The 22,892-nt window shown below is 35.5% G+C and overlaps 1 protein-coding gene across 4 annotated transcripts in view; it reads right to left on the bottom strand.

The window, feature by feature from the left end:
- LRBA (LPS responsive beige-like anchor protein) overlaps positions 1-22,892 on the bottom strand; it is a 748,688-nt gene that overhangs the window by 171,277 nt on the left and 554,519 nt on the right. For all 4 annotated transcript variants that reach the window (XM_022599722.3, XM_022599721.3, XM_022599723.3 and 1 more), the window contains 2 exons: positions 3,321-3,461; positions 2,154-2,273 (listed from right to left, as the gene is read on the bottom strand). In XM_022599722.3, the coding sequence (XP_022455430.1) occupies positions 2,154-2,273; positions 3,321-3,461 (261 nt within the window). The remainder of the gene's footprint in view (positions 1-2,153; positions 2,274-3,320; positions 3,462-22,892) is intronic.

Below are 22,892 nucleotides of genomic sequence, written 5' to 3'. Positions count from 1 at the left end.
TGGGTTTATTTTATTTTTTTTTTTACAAGTGGGGTATTTTGAAGTAAATGTTTGGGGAAATGGAACCAGACATGTGCTAATTAAAGAATCTTGAGAGAAAAAGGAGGAGATTTAGGAAAAAGAGACAACAAAACTACAAGGATCTATCTATCACATGTATCTCCCGTCCAACAAAGCATTAAGCGGGAATGTCTAATACAGAGAGGTAGAAATTTGAAGATATACACTACCTCTCTATTACAGAGCAGAAAAAAATTCAAATTCACAATTTTGTTCTTATTTACACTTCTATTACCAAACTTAAGTATGAGGTTATAACTTGGTCCTGAGATACTTAAAAAACAAAGGAATTTAGGGGCTTCCCTGGTGGTGCAGTGGTTGAGAGTGCGCCTGACGATGCAGGGGACACGGGTTCGTGCCCCGGTCCGGAAGGATCCCACATGCCTCGGAGCGGCTGGGCCTGTGGGCCATGGCCGCTGGGCCCGCGTGTCCAGAGCCTGTGCTCCACAACGGGAGGGGCCGTGGAGGTGAGAGGCCCGCGTACCGCAAAAAAAAAAAAAAAAAAAAAAGGAACTTAGAAATTAAAAATTTTTTTCATGTCTTCAATTTGATAACAAAAAGTCTTATCAGTGTTTTCCTATGTCCATATCTCTTATGACTTCTCAAAAGGTTTAAAGTAAGTAAAGAAATAGCTTTGAGATTAGAAGTAGAAACCATTATTAAATCTGTTAACTATTCTGATTTACTGTTATCTAATTATCCATTTCAAAATTATCTACTGATGATTCTTAAGGGATATGATAATTTCAAGAGTATTTCAGAGTACATTATTTGTGCTATCAAAAATTCCTATAGATGTTCCAATATAAAAGATGATTTCTGGGGACTTCCCTGGTGGTCCAGTGATTCAGAGTCCATCTTGCAATGCAGGGGACGTCAGTTCAATCCCTGGTTGGGGACTAAAATTCCACATGCCATGGAGCAACTAAGCCCTCGTGCTGCAGCTCCTGAGCCTGTGCGCTCTGGAGCCCGCACGCCACAACTAGAGAGAAGCCTATACAATGCAACGAAGAACCTGCACGTTGCAATGAAAGATCCTGCATGCCGCAACTAAGACCTGACACAGCCCCCAACCCCCCCAAAAAAAATTTAAAAAAGAGATTATTTCTGCATATGATGGAATCTTCAATAAAATATCTTGGATATAAGCAGTGTTATACTCTACAGTAAGATAAAGTATGTGAACACTTTTTATAGACTGTAATGTATCATGACTAAAAGTAAGATACAATTATAATTTTAATTAATTTTTTAAAGTACTCTATAGTAACATAAACATTAGTAATGTAACTTTTCCTCTTTCAAGCCCAAATATTTCTCATATGTACTTATCATTTTCTCCCATATAGTATAATTATTTATGTATAAGACGTAGCTCTTTACGACACCTAAGGACACAACCACAGGCATATCTTGTTTTACTCAACAGCATCTAAACAGTGAAGAAACAGATACTATGTCACAAAACTAAAATACAGTACTTTTGAGGGCAGAAGCAGAAGTATTGTATCAGCTACTGTGCAAAGTTTTTGATCTACTGAACATATATATACATAGAAGAACTCATTTCCCCTCAACAATAAAGCAATTCTATAACAAGCAGAGTCAGGTAGGCATTTAGAACCAGCAGTAGGTAAAAGATGATTACCTTAAGAATAGAGACAGGGGATTGCTAAAGTATCAATAAAATGAAATAAGTTGAATTAAACTAAACATCTGAGATCTTTCTCACAGTATTTTTGTGACTATATTAATTTTATTCATTGAGTTTGGAATTCCATTAAGCACGCTGCTTTACATCCATACTACTATATTTTTCCTTTAAAAAGGATTCCAAGGAGGAAGGAAAACAACTGTTCCACAATTAAAGAGAGAGAGACGAGACAGACAGACAGAGAAAGAGACAGACACAGGAGGTAGAGAGAGAAAGAGAGAGAAATCTTATATAATGGTTATTGGCCACTTAATTAAGGCCTCATCCTTTGAGGCTCATCTTTAGTAAATAGGGCTGTATTGCAGGAGAGAAATTATCAACATCCATTCAATAAGAAACACATTGGCAATAATAATTGTAAAATGAAGTATTTCTGTACCTTAATATCAGATGTATCACGCTGACTGTTTCGCCAAGCTCTGGAAATCGATGAAAAAGTTCGATCTGCATGATCAAATTTCCCTCCTTGTAAATTTAGGAAAGAAGTTGTGAAGGGTTCCTAAAAAATAAGCCGTTTAAAAAAGCCATATATTCCCTCATGCATAAAAATGTGGTTTTTATAAATCTTTATATCTAAATACTTAGTTACCAATAGACATTAGCCAGTAATACATACTAGGCATAGACTGGGAATTATACTTAAATTATTACATTAATATTCTTACATTATTTTTGTTTCAGAAGAAATATTTCCAAAATTTAGTATTTTTCAGACTCTCTTCAATATTTTTCAGACTCTCTTCCTTTCCAAGAACAATTTATTAATAACATTCAGACATAAATTAGACTGCATTTGCTTCACAGTCCAGGGAAACAGTCCAATATGTAATTTTCCTATTGTTATGGCTCAATATTTAATTTATGATTAAGAAAAGAAAAATGTTTGGAAGATTTAAAAGCCTCATTTTAGTTAAAGAACACTTAAACACATATTAGTGGATAATTGCTTGAAATTAGCTAAGCACTATAAATTACCTCTAGGATTTATATCTGCCTGTACCCTCTAACAAGCTTTAATTAATGACGTGCTGCTAATGCTTTCCCAAAGAAATTACTTTCTAGTAGATGAATCACCTTTCAATTTTACGGAAACATTTCTTGTTTAACCAATATGTTATCAATACACAGCAGTCTTGGTGTAAATTACAAACACACCTTATTCCATTTTGGGCAACTGAAGTTTCCAAAATATATGAATATATGCCTGTGTTAAGGGAATCTTATTTAGTTCTTATTTTAATAGACTACATTGGAAAATAACATATGTTACAATTTAGAGTCTGGTAAGATATCAATGACTTGAAGAGGCAAATTTAAGGAAAAAAATTCACGCAATTCCAGGTGAAACATTTTCATGGCCATTCTACAGTAACGTGTTATAAAATACAGCCCAAATGGGATAAAGAGAGATACTTATATAGTTAGAGTCTCAATCACTGAAAAAAATTTCACCATTCAAAAAAGATGCTGATGATTTTTAATCAATGCATATTCTCCACAACACTAAATTTACTTATTCATGGTTTATTATTCAAATTGAACTTACTATTCTTAGCAGCCATGCAAGAACAAAACTTGCAGTTGAGTAATGAGTGCCATAGTGGAACTTTGGAACTTGATCGTCTTCCCAGGATTCATAACGCTCTGCAAAGAATGCTGCTCTTTTTGGATTCAAAGCTCCTATTGGCTGCCAACGGGGAGGAGGAGAAACAAGAACACATAAATACAATCGTCCTTTATTTCTTTCTCTCTTCAAATATTATCTAATCAGCAAGTGTGAAAGTGAATTAAAAATACATACTATTCAAATTAAAGCAGTGTTACAGTCAGAGAGTGGACTGAAATATAAATTTATTTTTCAATGCACATTAAATATACACATATAAGTAAATGGAGAAACCTGTCATTTCTCAATAAGTCTAGTTTCTGTTGAATAAAAGTCTTTAATCAGCCCATAACAAGCATTTTCATGAAGATAATTACATGAAGTGAATATTAGTTATATGATACTTTGGAAAGCATCTATAAAATCCTCTTTAGTCCATTAGAAGCGACAACCAGAAACAGAATCTTGAAGCTAAAGGATTAACATATCATAGATTGTGAGAAGACAATGCAACAAAATTTGGCAGGGGGCGAGGGTGGGGGAGAAGGAGTGCAAGGAGGAGATTGTGTGAAAAAGGGATTAAATGTAAATCTAGAAATTTCTAATAGTATGAGTAAAACCAAAATTTAAAAGATAAAAACATGCCGGCATGAAATTTTTTTTAAATGTGTAACATGAATAGAATATTAGACAGATTACGAGCTTGTACAACAATACTTTACAGCAGAGGTCCCTAAAGCAGCACAGCGAAGTGATGAAGAGTCTGGGTTTACTGGAGTGACAACAATACCCAGTCAGAAAGTTGTTTTGGAAAATAAAATGAGTAAGTACATGGAGGGACAAACCATACCTGACAATATTCAATGAATGCTATTATTTTTAAGGTTATCTTTTAACAATGGGGTAAAGTTTGAATAAAACAATAGCCTATAAGCCCCCAGAATATTGGCTGGTATAAGATAAGAGCATAATAAATGTTAGCTGGTATCACTGTTGCTGCTGCTGTTGTTATTCAGGGAATTCATAAACTCCATTAACCAGTAAGCAAAATTTCATGTGATTATGCACATGTACATTTTCTTCAGGAAGACATACAGAGTATTCTAAGATTCTCAAAGGGGTCTAAGGGCTTAAAAAACAAGTAACAATTCATTCTCATAAAACATTCTAATCTCTAGAAAATCTCTACTCTTTATTTAAAATATAAGTACCAATTCACTGAAAAAAATGTAAGATTACTTTCTTTAATGAAAACCTATCAGTTAGTCACTCATTTATATGAGAAAGAAAATATCTGCTCATTTATGCAAAAAACGTTAAACTGAAATTTAAAATACTGGTTTTAAAATAGATGCATTCAGAAATATTCTATGGAAAATGAAGCAATGTTAAACTAGTTTTTAAGTAGCTTTTCATGTTAAAAAGTAATTTTAAGCAGTATTTTAAATGATCATTTTGGCTATACTTCTTAAAATTGTTAATTATTTTTTCAAAACTGCCATTTATTTCTAGTACCTTTCATTCTCTTTCAATAGGATGGTTCTAATCAACATTTTATTTTTAAGCCCTTTTTTTAACTCTACAAGCAAATTTTTAAAAACCTTTAGTTGATTATTATTTTAAACCAGTATCACAGTATACCAATTTAAAATGCCATCTTTTAAAGCATTAGTTTCTGTACAAAAGAGTTAAATCTGATTTACTAAACTTATGCCAGTTAAGGATGGAACTGACTCCAAGAAATCTTTGTTACAGAACCAATTTGGAATGCCTTTAAGTGTATTTTAGCTGTTGTCCCTGAAGACTGAGCCATGCAAAGGAAAGAAAGAAGAAATAAAATCACTGGAAGACAAATTACGTGAAAACAAAATCAATGTTCCTTTTGTATGGTTCTGCAGCATATTAAGTATTCACTTTATGTGCTCCTATTTTTATTACTCTCCAAATGAGTACACCCCCAAAATCAATAGTTATAGAATCACATTTCTTGAATATAATGCTAAAACCAATTAGGATTGATTTCACTAGCATCCGAAAAAAAATGGCATCGTGCAGAGATCCATATACGTAGAACCCACAGTATTGATTCCGGCTGTGATTGTTACAGTTGATTTCTGAAGCCTGCTACAGGACAGCTATCAAGACATAGCACATTTACTTGCAAGCATATAAAAAAGAAGTCCCCAAATAAAAGAAGGTTAAAAAAAAAAAGACTAGTGGAGCTGTGCAATGACAATGATACACTATCAGCTTACTCAGAGAAGTTACAGTGGGAATACACACATTGAATTATACATTACGCGAAAGCACTGATTTATTGTGGTAATAACATCCACCTCATTAAAAGATTCTGCTTTGCTGCAGTTGGAAGGCTACATATTGTTTACTGCTATAAATTAATGGCAGTGCAAAGAAGACTGCAGAACCATCCTAACAATAGATCTGTAATGACAGTGCTGTATATCACAGCTTCCTCAGCAGCTTCATAATAAAATGGAGACAATGTATTGAGCTAATACATTCTACCATGCTGGCCCATATTTTTCTGACAATTGCTTTAAAAGATGAGCTGAATCCAACTATGTTATAATGCTGCAAAACATTTAACTAAGCAAGAGTCAGTCATACACCAAAGTGCATCATAGCATTTTTGAAACATTATCTAAATCAGCATTTCAAGATATTTATTCATCTCTGCAAAAGAACTAAAAGTAAATGCTGATGGTTCCTCTTACTTATACAGTATATTAAGAGCAACAAATGGAGGGCAATTCAGGAAGATGCCTAGTACTATCATCCTACAGAAAGCTCTTTGCACAATTTAACTGCAAAAGCTTGACAGATTATTTTTCAAAATCAGCAAATTGATTAAAGGAAGAAGAGCAAAAATACTGGTCATTTAAAATGGTCATGACTTCCTGGAAAAAATCAATAAAAAATAAGTATTGATTAGAGAGGTATAATTCAAGTTCATAACCAGGTAAATATAAATAGGCTGAGGATATAGAAAAATAATTTTAAACACTACAAAAAGCTAACAAATAGAATTATATTTTTTAAATCTGTAAAATAATAAAAGAACCTTAATCACAACAAGATGAAAAAGTGATTCAAATAAAATGGAATTATTTAAAAATTAGAGTATCAGGACTACCAACACAAGCATTTACGTTAAAAAAAAAAAAAGGAAATAAGAACTTGGATTAAAATAGGAAAAGACAAATTAAAGAAAAAAGAACACCAGAACTCTTGAAAATGTATAAATAGCAAAAAAACAACAATAACAACAAAAAAAACTACACATAGGATATATTATTCTCACGAATAGCCAAACTGACAACTGTGGTAGATTGGTAAGTATTCTGTTTGAAATTCTCATCTGATACCTTTCAGAACAAGATATGCAAAGCAAAACTTTCTAAATCAGGTTTTTAAGAATATTACAATAAAAAAATCTTTTGTTACCTTTTTTGAGAAGTAATTTTGCTAATTATTAGAGATATAAAAATATTGCATGTAAAGTGCCCAGCTCAGTGCCTGGAATGCAGTAAGTTATTAGTAATAATAATTATTGTTATTTTTCAGCTCATTTGATCAAGAATATTTAAGAAAAAAAGCCATTAAACAAGCCTGATGAAATTAATGTTGTCTATTAAGAAAGAAAGTAATTAAGCATCACAATCATCTAATGGTACATGCAGTACTGTGCATTATCTGTCAGAAGCCTAAGAGTACACAGTAGACATCAAAACTGCATTACTCTATCTCAAAAAACATAATCAAAAACAAAATTATCTTTCAAAAGTCCAAAGGGCCTCCAAATTTTACTGTGAAAAGCATATGAAATGTCAAGCAAGTTACAATTATCTAGTACTACATTAATTAAAAACAAATGGTATTGGATTCAAAGGCCCCTATAACCACCCAACACAGACTCCTTCAACTGATTACTAGTAAAAGTTAAGCTGTAAAAAGACTGTAGTGTTCATACATTCTAAGTTTTTGCTTTCTTTTTAAAAATTTTCTTAACTGAAGTTATCTAATTAATAACCTCCAGCTTACATTTTGTATTTTAGAAAACATTATTATACATTCTCACAATAAATGTGAGCTAGATATCCCTATTTTAATAATGAAGAAAATAAGTATCTTGAATAACCTAGCTCAAAATCAACATAAATCTAGGAAACAAAAATCAGTACTCAAATCCAGTCTTTGGGCCATTTTATCCATAAACGGTTGTATTATAAAATGTTTTTCCTGATTTCAACAATTTCCCACTTTCTTACACTTCCATTTTTCAAATATGATATTTATTTAACAGGTTTATTTAAAAGACTAATAATGTATATATGTAAAGAGCTCCTGGCACAAAGTACTCAATAAGTATAGCTGCTATTAATGTTGTTGTAATTGTTATTATCACCATCACCAGAATTTCTTTTTCCTTTTGAGATTTATATGTGAACTGTTCCAATTTATATCAACTTTTCAGAGGTGAAGTTCCAAACTGCTGGACCATGGTTACAATTACTAAGAGTAAGAAAGTTGTAGGGAATTGGCAATAAATCTCAGAAATTCTACAAAGTATAGATTTGCTTGAGTTAACAACCTTCTCTTTTTAAAATCTAAGTCTAAAAAGATATTTTTTCCATCTTTCTGTGAAAGCTTTATTTGGTAATCATTAAACCTTAACATCTGGGGATGAGAAGCAGGAGAGAAGATTAGAGGAAAAGAAAAAGGTCATTATGCAGCAACAGACTCAGGAATGGGGCCGTTGGACACGCTAAAGTACAGTGTATCATAAACATACATTTTGTGGGTTAAGAGCAGAGTGGGGAAGAGCTGTCAAAAGTGAAAATGGGCTCATGAAGGGGAGGCAAAAGAGCATGACTACTTTTAGGATCTTGCTTACGATCTCGATGACTGGCCTAAAGCCATCTGTCAATGTTACCTTCATTTGGTATGATTAGAACACTGGAAATATCCTTTAATTCCAGGACTACACATAAACCCTGTCCGACAACATATAAGAGGGCATACAGGCAAGAGAGGTTATACATTATTATATTCTGGAAGTACGGTAATCCTATAAATAACAAAAAAGAGCGATCACAAAGTGAGGACAAGGAAAAGGTAACAATATGGTTGAACCCAACGTTATATGAATCTGATGTTATAAAAATGTCACGTTAAAGGAAAGAATCATGTTAATTAAGTGTAAGGTACTTGATGTTCATGAACAAATTAAGCAAAAATCTTCAAATTCAGACAATGAAAGAGGATGGACTATCAGGAAATGTGACATCATAAAAGATGGTCATTTCTGGTTAGAGAATAATGATTTGTTTTGGGAATATTATAGGAAATAACTATGATAAACATATTAAAGAGGCTATTCTATCTGATGACAATGCAATTATTTACCGGCTATACGTGAAGGGTCTAAGAGTCTTAAGTAAATTATCTCACTATATTTACAACAACACCTTAATATAAAAAACTATTAGCATTCCCAATTTACAGGTGAAAAAATTGCGTCTGGGAGAAGTTAAATGACTATTAAAGGTTGGTTCCCCAGTCAACAGCAGAGCCAAGATTCAGAGTCACATCTAACTAAATTGACTAGTAAATCCTAGAATAACTACAATTGTGTGGATTGATGAAAGTGTTGGTGCTGAATCTGCAAGGGCACTGGAATCCTTTCATGGGAGGTTTAGATTAAATGCTCTTCTGAAAAAATGTTATTTATGTTTTTATTCCCACCTATATAATGTGCATGGATATCAATTTAGCAGAAGGCTTCACAAAAGGGGGAGAGAGATGAATATTTTGTCTTGGGGATGCTGAAAAATAGTTGGCAAAAACAGCTTTTGAGAAAGTGAACACAGGGGCGCCTTCAAGACGGTGGAGTAGTAAGACGTCGAGATCACATTCCTCTGCACAAACACATCAGAAGTACATCTACATGTGGAACAGCTCCTACAGGACACCTACTGAACGCTGGAAAAAGACCTCAGACTTTCCAAAAGGCAAGAAACTCCCCACGTACCTGGGTAGGGCAAAAGAAAAAAGGAAAAACAGACAAAAGGATAGGGATGGAACCTGCACCAGTGGGAGGGAGCTGTGAAGGAGGAAATGTTTCCACACAATAGGAAGCCCCTTCACTGGTGGAGACAGGGGTTGGGCAGGGGGGAAGCTTTGGAGCCATGCAGGAGAGCGCAGCAACCCGGGTGCAGAGGGCAAAGCGGAGAGATTCCTGCACAGAGGATCGGTGCCGACCAGTGTTCACCAGCCCGAGAGGCTTGTCTGCTCACCCGCCGGGGCGGGTGGGGCTGGGAGCTGAGGCTCCGGCTTCAGAGGTCGGATCCCAGGGAGAGGACTGGGGTTGGCTGCGTGAACACAGCCTGAAGGGGGCTAGTGTGCCACAGCTAACCGGGAGGGAGACCAGGAAAAAGTCTGGACCTGCCTAAGAGGCAAGAGACCATTGTCTCAGGGTGCGCCAGGAGAGGGGATTCAGAGCACCGCCTAAACGAGCTACAGAGGCGGGTGCGAGCCAGGGCTATCAGCGTGGACCCCAGAGACAGGCATGAAATGCTAAGGCTGCTGCAGCCACCAAGAAGCCTGCGTGCAAGCACAGGTCACTATCCACACCTCCCCTCCCAGGAGCCTGTGCAGCCCGTCACTGCCAGGGTCCAATGATCCAGGGACAACTTCCAGGGGAGAACACACGTCGTGCCTCAGGCTGTTGCAACGTCACGCTGGCCTCTGCCGCCGCAGGCTCACCCCACATTCTGGACCCCTCCCTCCCCCGAGCCTGAGTGAGCCAGAGCCGCCAAATCAGCTGCTCCTTTAACCCTGTCCTGTCTGAGCAAAGAACGGATGCCCTCAGGTGACCTACATGCAGAGGCAGGGCCAAATGCAAAGCTGAACCCCAGGAGCTGTGCAAACAAACAAGAGAAAGGGAAATTTCTCCCAGCACCTTCAGAAGCAGCGGATTAAATCTCCACAATCAACCTGATGTACCCTGCATCTGTGGAATACCTGAGTAGACAACGAATCATCCCAAAATTGAGGAGGTGCACTTTGGGAGCAACTATAGTCTTGGGGTTTGCTTTCTGCATCTAATTTGTTTCTGGTGTTATGTTTATCTTAGTTTAATACTTAGAGCTTATTATCATTGGTAGATTGTTTATTGATTTGGTTGCTCTCTTCCTTTTTTAATTTTTCATATATATATATTTTTTCTTTTTTTTTCCTTTTTCTCTTTTTGTGAGTCAGTATGTGTATGCTTCTTTGTGTGATTTTGTCTGTATAGCTTTGCTTCCACCATCTGTCCTAGGGTTCTGACTGTATGGTTTTCTTTTTTTAAATACAGTTTTTACCACTTGTTATCATTGGAGGATTTGTTTTTTGGTTTGGTCTCTTCATTCTTTCCCTCTTTCTTTTATTTTTAATTATTTATTTATTTTAAATATTTTTTTTTCTATTTTAATAATTTTATTTAATTAATTAAATTATTTCCTTTCTTTCTTTCTTTTTCTTTCTCCCTTTTCTTCTGAGCCGTGTGGCTGACAGGGTCTTGGTGCTCTGGCCGGGTGTCAGGCCTGAGTCTCTGAGGTAGGAGAGCTGACTTCAGGACATTGGTCCACCAGAGACCTCCCAGGCCCATGTAATATCAAACTGCAAAAGCTCTCCCAGAGATCTCCATCTCAACGCTAAGACCCAGCTCCACTCAACGACCAACAAGCTACAGTGCTAGACACCCTATGCCATACAACTAGCAAGACCCCACCTATTAGGAGAGAGGTTGCCTAAAATCATAATAAGGTAACAGACACCCCAAGACACACCACTGGATGCGGTCCAGCCCAACACAAAGACAAGATCCAGCCTCATCCACCAGAACACAGGAACTAATCCCCTCAACCAGGAAGCCTACACAACCGACTGAACCAATCTTAGCCACTGGGGGTAGACACCAAAAACAACGGGAACTATTAACCTGTAGCCTGCAATAAGGAGACTCCAAACACAGTAAGTTAAGCAAAATAAGAAAACAGAGGGACACAAATCAGATGAAGAAGCAAGATAAAAAACCACCAGACCAAGCAAATGAAGAGGAAATAGGCAGTCTACCTGAAAAAGAATTCAGAGTAATGATAGTAAAGATGATCCAAAATCTTGGAAATAGAATGGAGAAAATACAAGAAACATTTAACAAGGAACTAGAAAAACTGAAGAGCAAACAAACAACAATGAACAACACAATAAATGAAATAAAAAATTCTCTAGAAGGAATCAATAGGAGAATAACTGAGGCAGAAGAACAGATAACTGACCTGGAAGAAAAAATAGTGGAAATAACTACTGCAGAGCAAAATAAAGAAAAAAGAATGAAAAGAATTGAGGACAATCCCAGAGACTGCTGGACCGATATTAAATGCACCAACATTCGAATTACAGGGGTCAGAGAAGAAGAAGAGGAAAAAAAAAACGGGCTAAGAAAATATTTGAAGAGATGATAGTTGAAAACTTCCCTAATATGAGAAAGGAAATAATCAATCAAGTCCAGGGAGGGCAGAGAGTCCCATACAGGATAAATCCAAGGAAAAACACACCAATACACATACTAATCAAACTATCAAAAATTAAATACAAAGAAAAAAATATTAAAAGCAGCAAGGGAAAAGCAACAATTAACATACAAGGGAATCCCCATAAGGTTAACAGCTGATCTTTCAGCAGAAACTCTGCAGCCAGAAGGGAGTGGCAAGACATATGTAAAGTAATGAAAGAGAAAAACCTACAACCAAGATTACTCTACACAGCAAGGATCTCATTCAGATTCAACGGAGAAATTAAAACCTTTACAGACATGCAAAAGCTAAGAGAATTCAGCACCACCAAGCCAGCTTTACAGTAAAAGCTAAAGGAACTTCTCTAGGCAGGAAACACAAGAGAAGGAAAAGACCTACAATAACAAACCCAAAACAATTAAGAAAATGGTAATAGGAGCCTACATATCGATAATTACCTTAAATGTAAATGGATTAAATGCTCCCACCAAAAGACACAGACTGGCTGAATGGATACAAAAACAAGACTCATACATAGGCTGTCTACAAGAGACCTGCTTCAGACCTAGGGAAACATACAGACTGAAAGTGAGAGGACAGAAAAAGATATTCCATGCAAATGGAAATCAAAAGAAAGCTGGAGTAGCAATTCTCATATCAGACAAAATAGACTTTAAAATAAAGACTGTTACAAGAGACAAAGAACAAAGACACTACATAGTGATCAAGGAATCAATCCAAGAAGAAGATATAACAATTGTAAATATTTATGCACCCAACATAAAGCACCTCAATACATAAGACAAATGCTAACAGCCATAAAAGGGGAAATCGACAGTAACACAATCATAGTACGGTACTTGAACACCCCACTTTCACTGATGGACAGATCATCCAAAATGAAAATAAATAAGGAAACACAAGCTTTAAATGATACATGAAACAAGATGGGCTTAAATGATATTTATGGAACATTCCATCCAAAAACAACAGAATACACTTTTGTCTCAAGTGCTCATGGAACATTCTCCAGGATAGATCATATCTTGGGTCACAAATCAAGCCTTGGTAAATTTAAGAAAATTGCAATACTGTCAAGTACCTTTTCCAACTATGAGACTAGATATCAATTATAGGAAAAAATCTGTACAAAATACAAATAAATGGGGGCTAAACAATACACCACTAAATAAATAAGAGATTACTGAAGAAATCAAAGATGAAATCAAAAAATACCTAGAAACAAATGACAATAAAAACATGATGACCCAAAACCTTTGGGATGCAGCAAAAGCAGTTCTAAGTGTGAAATCTATAGCAATACAATCCTACCTCAAGAAACAAGAAACATCTCAAATAAACAACCTAATCTTACACCTAAAGCAATTAGAGAAAGAAAAACAAAAAATCCCGAAGTTAGCAGAAGGAAAGAAATCATAAAGATCAGATCAGAAGTAAATGAAAAAGAAATGAAGGAAATGATAACAAAGATCAATAAAACTAAAAGCTGGTTCTTTGAGAGATAAACAGAATTGATAAATCATTAGCCAGACTCATCGAGAAAAAGAGGGAGAAGACTCAAATCAATAGAATTAGAAACGAAAAAGGAGAAGTACCAACTGACACTGCAGAAATACAAAGGATCATGAGAGATTCCTACAAGCAACTATATGCCAATAAAATGGACAACCTGGAAGAAATGGACAAATTCTTAGAAATGCACACCCTTCTGAGACTGAACTAGGAAGAAATAGAAAATATAAACACACCAGTCACAAGCACTGAAATTGACACTGTGATTAAAAATCTTGCAAGAAACAAAAGCGCAGGACCAGATGGCTTCACAGGCGAATTCTATCAAACATTTAGAGAAGACCTTACACCTATCCTTCTCAAACTCTTCCAAAATATAGCAGAGGGAGGAACACTCCCAAACTCATCTACAAAGCCACCATCACCCTGATACCAAAACCAGACAAAGATGCCACAAAAAAAGAAAACTACAGGCGTATAACACTGATGATTATAGATGCAAAAATCCTCAACAAAATACTAGCAAACAGAATCCAACAGCACATTAAAAGGATCATACACCATGATCAAGTGGGATTTATCCCAGGAATGCAAGGATTCTTGAATATATGCAAATCAATCAATGTGATAAACCATATTAACAAACTGAAGGAGAAAAACCAATACTGAAGGATCATCACAATAGATGCAGAAAAAGCTTTTGACAAAAATTCAACACCCACCCATGATAAAAATCCTCCAAAAAGTAGGCATAGAGGGAACTTACCTCAACATAATAAAGCCCATATATGACAAACCCACAGCCAACATCATTCTCAATGGTGAAAAACTGAAACCATTTCCACTAAGATCAGGAACACGACAAGGTTGCCCACTCTCACCACTCTTATTCAACATAGTTTTGGAAGTGTTAGCCACAGCAATCAGAGAAGAAAAAGAAATAAAAGGAATCCAAATCGGAAAAGAAGAAGTAAAGCTGTCACTGTTTCCAGATGACATGATACTATACATGGGGAATCCTAAAGATGCTACCAGAAAACCACAAGAGCTAATCAATGAATTTGGTAAAGTAGTAGGATACAAAATTAATGCACATAAATCTCTTGCATTCCTATAGACTAATGATGAAAAATCTGAAAGAGAAATTAAGGAAACACTCCCATTTACCACTGCAACAAAAAGAATAAAAGACCTAGGAACAAACCTACCTAAGGAGGCCAAAGACCTGTATGCAGAAAACTATAAGACACTGATGAAAGAAATTAAAGATGATACAAACAGATGGAGAGATATACCATGTTCTTGGATTGGAACAATCAAGATTTTGAAAATGACTATATTACCCAAAGCAATCTACAGATTCAGTGCAATCCCTATCAAACTACCAATGTCATTTTTCACAGAACCAGAAAAAAAATTTCACAATTTGTATGGGAACACAAAAGACCCCCAGTAGCCAAAGCAATCTTGAGAAAGAAAAACGGAGCTGGAGTAATCAGGCTCCCTGACTTCAGACTATACTACAAAGCTACAGTAATCAAGACAGTATGGTACTGGCACAAAAACAGAAATACAGATCAATGGAACAGGACAGAAAGCCCAGAGATAAATCCACACACATATGGTCACCTTATCTTTGATAAAGGATGCAAGAATACACAGTGGAGAAAAGACTGCGTCTTCAATAAGTGGTGCTTGGAAAACTGGACAGCTACATGTAAAAGAATGAAATTAGAACACTCCGTAACACCATACACAAAAATAAACTCAAGATGGATGAAAGACCGAAATGTAAGGCCAGACACTGTAAAACTCTTAAAAGAAAACCTAGGCAGAACACTCCATGACATAAATCACAGCAAGATCCTTTTTGACTCACCTCCTAGAGAAATGGAAATAAAAAGAAAAATAAAAACAAATGGGACCTAATGAAACTTAAAAGCTTTTGCACAGCAAAGTAAGCCATAAATAAGATGAAAAGACAACCCTCAAATGGGAGGAAATATTTGCAAATGAAACAACTGACAAAAGATTAATCTCCAAAATATACAAGCAGCTCATGCAGCTAAACATTAAAAACAAACAACCAAATCCAAAAATGTGCAGAAAACCTAAATAGACATTTCTCCAAAGAAGATATACCGATTGCCAACAAACACATGAAAGGACACTTAACATCACTAATTATTAGAGAAATGCAAGTCAAAACTATGAGGTATCCACTCAAACTGGTCAGAATGGCCATCATCAAAAAATCTACAAACAATAAATGCTGGAGAGGGTGTGGAGAAAAGGGAACCCTCTTGCACTGTTGGTGGGAATGTAAATTGATACAGTCACTATGGAGAACAGTATGGAGGTTCCTTAAAAAACTAAAAATAGAACTACCATATGACCTAGCAATCCCACTACAGGGCATATACCCTGAGAAAACCATAATTCAAAAAGAGTCATGTACCACAATGTTCATTGCAGCTCTATTTACAATAGCCAGGACATGGAAGCAACCTAAGTGTCCATTGACAGACGAATGGATAAAGAAGATGTGGCACATATATACAATGGAATATTACTCAGCCATATAAAGAAATGAAACTGAGCTATTTGTAGCATGGTGGATGGACCCAGAGACACTTATACAGAGTGACGTTAAGTCAGAAAGCAAAAAACAAATACCATATGCTAACACATATATATGGAATCTTTAAAAAAAAAAAAGGTTCTAAAGAACCTAGGGTTAGGCAGGAATAAAGACGGAGACATAGAGAATGGACTTGAGGATACAGGGAGCAGGAAGCGTAAGCTGGGATGAAGTGAGAGAGCAGCATTGACACATATACACTACCAATGGTAAAATAGATAGCTAGTGGGAAGCAACCGCATAGCACAGGGAGATCAGCTGGGTGTTTTTTGTCCACCTAGAGGGGTGGGATAGGGAGGGTGGGAGGGAGACTCAAGAGGGAGGAGATATGGGGATGTATGTATATGTATAGCTGATTCACTTTGTTATAGAGCAGAAACTAACACACCATTGTAAAGCAATTATATTCCAATAAAGATGTTAAAAAAAACAAGTGAACACAAAACATAAACATTGTCACCAAAGTTTATTGCTTTACTTGCCTCTTAACTTTTATATTTGTATATCCACATCTATGAATCCAAATGAAAGCCTTTAATCAATGTGTTGTTGAAACTTTTTAAAGAAGCCAATGAATTTTATTTTGTGCCTCTCTACCCCTGCCTTCCTCTCCCACCCCCAAAGAGAAGAAAATAAAAGAATAGCCCCTGTCATTTAAGTAATATTGCCACTGTTAGGGAGTGCAGGAACTATTTCGTGTCTGTTGTAGCAGCTCTTTTATCTAAATGACAAATAAACAAACAGACTCATCAACACTTACTCAACCTTGGCTTCTAGGATATTTCATCATGTGCTATATGCAGCTGAGATGCTTTGGCACTTATCTTCACACACTCTACATTTTATTTAGTATTGTCGAGAAAATACTTTCATTGGCACACTATTATGGCTTTTAGAGTTAACAAAGAAGCACTTTTGTTTTGAAGTACCAGCAGATTTTAATCCCTTGAAAACACACGTTCTTCCAAGTGGCAGTAAACATATACCCCCTATACTATTTCAAGTTAACAAACACATCTTGGGAAAAAGATAGTGTTCCATATTACTTATTGTACCGATGTAGAATCTAAATCATTTCAGAGGCTCACATTGGTAGATTTAGTAGCAATTCCTTCACAGTTCTATGTTATTTAGCTATGGTTCATACTACATGATTTTCACTCTAGGTATTTATCTGTTTGAGAAAGGCACATAAATCAATTAAAATAATCTGATAATCCAATGTCATTGTTGAGCTAAATGCCTGGAAAAACCCAAAAAACAATCTTAACAATCCAAGGTCAACTAAAAAAGAGATGATTTAAGTAATTATGAAAATGACAAACACCCAAAAGACTCAATGCTATTATAACAAAACCTGAGCGATTTCATTTCCTGAGCGATTCACCTATCCAATTAAAGAAACACTTAGGACCCTTAAAATCAGGAGTTCTGGTCCAAAGAAGTGACAAAGGAGGCTGCTGAACTCACTTCTTCCCACAGAGAAACTAAAAATTCAGCTACACATGGAACAATTCCCTCTGAAAGAAATCTAAAACCTAGCTGAGCAACTCTTACACCTTGGGCAAAAAAGAAAAACCCACATCATAACAGGTAGGAAAGGTTATAACACAATCTCATAAACCCCACCCCTGACAGTGACACACCAGCTGACGCAGCATGGGGAGGGAATTCACAGCTCATGGATTCTCCCTGAGGAGTGAGTTTGGGACCAAACACCGAGCACCTCAACACTTAAGACTTCCACTTGTGAGACAGGCCCCCAAAACACCTAGCTCTGAAAGCCAACGAGGCTTGCATTCTCGAGACCCACATGACTACACAGGCATACCTCGGAGATACTGCAGGTTTGGTTCCAGACCACTGCAATAAAGTAAATACAGCAATACAGTGAGTCACGTGAATTTTCTGGTTTCCCAGTGCATATAAAAGTCATGTTTACACTATACTGTAGTCTATTCAGTGTGCAATAGCGTTATGTCTAAAGAAACAACGTACGTGTTCTAATTGTAAAATACATTATTGCTAAAAAATGCTAACCATCTTCTGAGTCTTCAGTAGTCATAATCTTTTTAATGGTGGAGGGTTTGGAATATTGCAAAAATTACCAAAATACGACAAAGACACAAAATGAGCAAACGCTGATGAAAAAATGGCACTTATAGACTTGTTCAAGGCAGGGTCGCCACAAACCTTCAATTTGTAAAAAACTCAATATCTGCAAAGCACGATAAAGTAAAGCACAACAAAACAAGATATGCCTGTACAGCAGATAAAGAAAGAACAAAACTAAACAAAACACAGTTCCTAATGGGCTCTCACTCCAAAAGGATGGAATAGGGAAAACAGGAGTATACTGTCTTAAGGTTTGAAGACTATACATGAAATGGTATATTATTATTTGAAGGAAGGCTGTCATAAGTTGAAGACATATATTTCAAACCATAAAGAAACCACTAAACTTTTTAAAAAGAAGTATAAATAACAAGACACAGTGAAGATAAAATAGAATAATAAAAATACATAATCTAAAAGAAAACAGATAAAGGGAGACAAGATACAAATAACTGATATAAGGGATAAAAAACAGATGGCAAGAAAGTACATTTAAACTGACTATATCAAAAATTACATTAAATGTAAATGGTCTCAACAACCCAATTAAAATGCAGAGCTTATCAGAATGGGTATAAAAGCAAGACTCCATTATATATTGTCCACAGAAAAGAAATTTAAAAAATAAAGCCAGAGACAGGTTTAAAAAAATGATAGAAAAAGATACTACAGGGCTTCCCTGGTGGTGCAGTGGTTGAGAGTCCACCTGCTGATGCAGGGGACACGGGTTTGTGCCCCAGTCCAGGAGGATCCCACATGCCACGGAGCAGCTGTGAGCCATGGCTGCTAAGCCTGCGTGTCCGAAGCCTGTGCTCCGCAACGGGAGAGGCCACAACAGTGAGAGGCCTGCGTACCGCAAAAAAAAAAAAAGAAAAGAAAAGAAAAGAAAAAGATACTACAAGTAATAATCAAAATAACACTGTCATATCTACATCAACATCAGAAAAGGTAGACTTCACAACATGGACTATTACCAGGTATGAAAGGAGACCTTACATAAAGATAATGGAATTCATTTATAAGGAAAACATAACAATCTGAAATGTGTATGCACTGTATTAGTTTCCTAGAGCTCCTATGACAAACTACCACAAACTGTGTGGCCTAAAACAATAGAAATTTATTTTCTCACAGTTCTGGAAGTTAGAAGTCCAAAATAAGGTGTTGGGAGAGCCATGCTCTCTTGCAAGCCTCTAGGGGAGGATCCTTCCTTGCCTCTTCCAGCTTCTTGTAGCCCCAGGTATTCCTTGACTTCTGGCAGCATAACTCCAACTTCTGTTTCCATCACTACATGGTGTTCTTTCCTTTGATGTCTGTTTTAACACGGTGTTTTCATCTTCTTATTATGAAAATACCAGTCATGTTGGAATTAGGCCCATCCTAATCACCTCATCTTAACTTCATTACATTTGCCAAGACCCTATTACAAATAAGGTCATGTCCACAGGGGCCAGGAGTAAGGATTTCAACATATCTTTTGGGGAGACATAATTCAACTCAAACAGGTACCCAGAAACAAATGCTAAAAATAAAAAATAAAACAAAAACAGAGAAATGAAAAAAGATACAGATAAATCTAAATTACAGTTGGAGAAGTCAACACTCCTCCCTCAGTAATCAATAGAACAAGTAGATATAAAATTAGTAAGGATATAGAAGATATTAACAACACTCTCAACCAATTTAACCTAGTTGACATGTATAGAGCACTTTATGTAATAACAGATGAGTATGTATTGTTTTCAGGTACACATGGAGCATTAACCAATGTACACCATGTTTGGAGCCATAAAGCAAATTTCGACTAATTTAAAAGAACCGAAGTCATACTAAGTATGTTCTCCAATCAAAATGGAATTAAACTAGAAATCAACAAGGGAAAGACATCTGACAAATCCTAGGATCTGTGGAAAGGAAACAATACTCTTCTAAATAATTTACGGGTCAATGAGAAAGTCACAGGGAAAATTAGAAAATATTTTGAAAAGAATAAAAATGAAAACACAATATAGAAAAACTTGTTGGACCTTACAAAATCAGTGCTTTGAGAAAAATCTGTATCGTTAAATGCTTATATTAGAAAGAAAAAGAGATCTGAAATCAACAGTTTAAAGCTTCCACCTTAAGACACTAAAAAAGAGGAGAAATTAAATCCAAATCAAGTAGAAAGAAAAATAATAAGGGAAGCAAAGGTCACTGAAACTGAAAACAGAAAAAAACAATAGAAACATGAAACCTATAGCTACTATCGTACTTAATGATGAAAGTAAAGGCTTTTCCCCTAAGATCAAAGACAAGGCACTCTCAGCACTTCTAGTTAACATTATATAATGCAGTAAGTATTCATTGGGAGATGTAGGAAGTCCTAAAGTCTACAAAAAGGCTGCTAGCATGAATAATTGAATCTAGGAAGGTTGTAAAATACAAGGTCAATATAAAAAATTCAATTGTGTTCCCATATACTAGCAATGAACAACTGGAATTGAAAATTTTGTAACCATAAAAAACATGAAAATTTTAAGGATAAATTAACAGAATATGTACAAGAATTGTTTACTAAAAGCCACAGAACATTAGAGAGAAATTAAAGAAAACCTAAACGAATGGAAGATAAACCATATTTATGGAATGGAAGATTCAATATTGCTAATATATCTTTTTTAGTAAAGATGGCCTACTGATTAAGTATAATACCAGTCAAAATCTCAGCAGAATTGACAAGCTGATTCCTATATTTATATGGGAAAAACAGAAAACCTAGCATAGCCAAAGCAATTTTGAAAAAGAAGACATAGTTGGATTCACATGACCTGATTTTATGACTAACTATAAAGCTATAGTAAACAAGACAGTGTGGTATCAATACAAGGACAGATATGCTAATTGACTGAACAGAATAGAGTCTAGAAATAGACCTACACAATATGTAGTCAGTTTAATTCCAACAAAGGTTCCCAGACAATAATGAGAAAAAAAGTCTTTTCAACAAATGGTGTTGGAAGAACTGGACTTGCATTTGTAAAACAAATGAACTTCAACTGTTATCTTGCAACTATGATAGATTATAGATAAAAATAAGTAGCATCAGCAGCAACAGTAGAAGAGGGTAATAATAATTATGTTTGACACAGTTTGTTTTTAGAAAAGTCAAATCACTGTTAGGTAATAATAAGCATGTAGTCAACTAAATAATCTACATCAGCAGCTTTAAATTTTTCCAGTAAGACAGGCTCCAAATATATACACGTAGACATGAATTCACAGGCCTCCTGCAGTAAACCCATAGTCCCACCTTCAAGTGACCTGAGGCTATAGGTTGAAAACAACTGCTACATCTTTATCTTCCTTTCCACCAATAAGACTACTGACATTTATATTTCGAACTCCGACTTATCTTCATCCTCTCTTCTTCCTGTTTTTTTTTAATATTGTATATTTCTAAGCCTAAATGTAAGATGTCACATTTTTTCTTTGTATTTCACTAAATATTTTACATGAGTATTTCATTCTGAAAAATGATTTAAAACTTTATATTTTAATTACTGTAATGCAAGCTGTATGATCAATTTGTAATATTGGTGAAACTGTCAAACAAATCAGGTCCTAGAACAGAATCCTGGAAAGATGGCCTAAAGAGGGTGATACCTCAAGTTTATAAAGGGCATTAAACAGTGGAGTTGTAAATGATACAACAATTCTGAATGCTATGAATGTCTTCTAATCACTTTGTCCGTATTTCAGAAAGGTAGCACTCAGATTTTCAAATCATTTGCTGGTTGACGTTATAAATCGTGAACTCACAGTTTTTTCAAAAACTCCTTTTCTGAAAGTGGGACAGTCTAAAGTTAAGTCACGCAGAAATAAGATGTTTCACAGTCACATAGAAATGTGTCACAGTCACACAGATATAAAACTATTCTTGTATAAATGGTTCCTACATAACATTCATTTGGTTGTAAAACTCTGAAAGCAGGGACTATTTCATTCACCTTTGTTTCTCACAGTTCTCAGAACAATGTCTACAAAAGGTACCCAGAAAATGTTTAATAATCAATTATTTGAATAAAAACATTTATTCAATATAAACAGGGTACTATAAACCTTTGTTTATGTTGAAAAAATGTGCTTATTCTAATAAATGGACTTGGAGAATAAAGATTTGGACAGGAATGTGGACATGTGACTAAAAGATACGTTACTACTTACCCACTATAAAAAGCAGACTATTACACATTCACATAAAATAAGTTTTGACTATCACAGGGAAATATAAGAATGAGAAGTTGACACAAAGATATAAAGAAAGCTCCAAATGTATACAGGTTTTTTAAATGTCTTCCTACTATATTTACTCTCTTAGAAAAAAATACTCCAGCCTGAAATCAGAAGTATAATACCACAGCTTATTCAACTTAAAAAATTTTTTTCTAGGTGTTTCGAAAACAATTTTTATGTGAATTTATGGCTAAGTACATGTTCCTTACTCAGGATCTACCCAAGTTAGTACACCCAGCACTAAACTAAGAAAACAGGAAGTACTATGGGATAAAACTGGTAATGCTATGTAAATAAAACAATTCATTTATAAATAATAATAAATGATCACTCCACACCACAGTAACTTAGGATGATTTGAGAATAAAT

Source organism: Delphinapterus leucas, chromosome 5 (genome assembly GCF_059928025.1).
Source record: "Delphinapterus leucas isolate spDelLeu-1000000601 "Yukka" chromosome 5, BTC_Dleu_Yukka2, whole genome shotgun sequence".
Classification (NCBI taxonomy): domain Eukaryota; kingdom Metazoa; phylum Chordata; class Mammalia; order Artiodactyla; family Monodontidae; genus Delphinapterus; species Delphinapterus leucas.
This window is presented reverse-complemented; position numbering and strand designations above follow the sequence as displayed.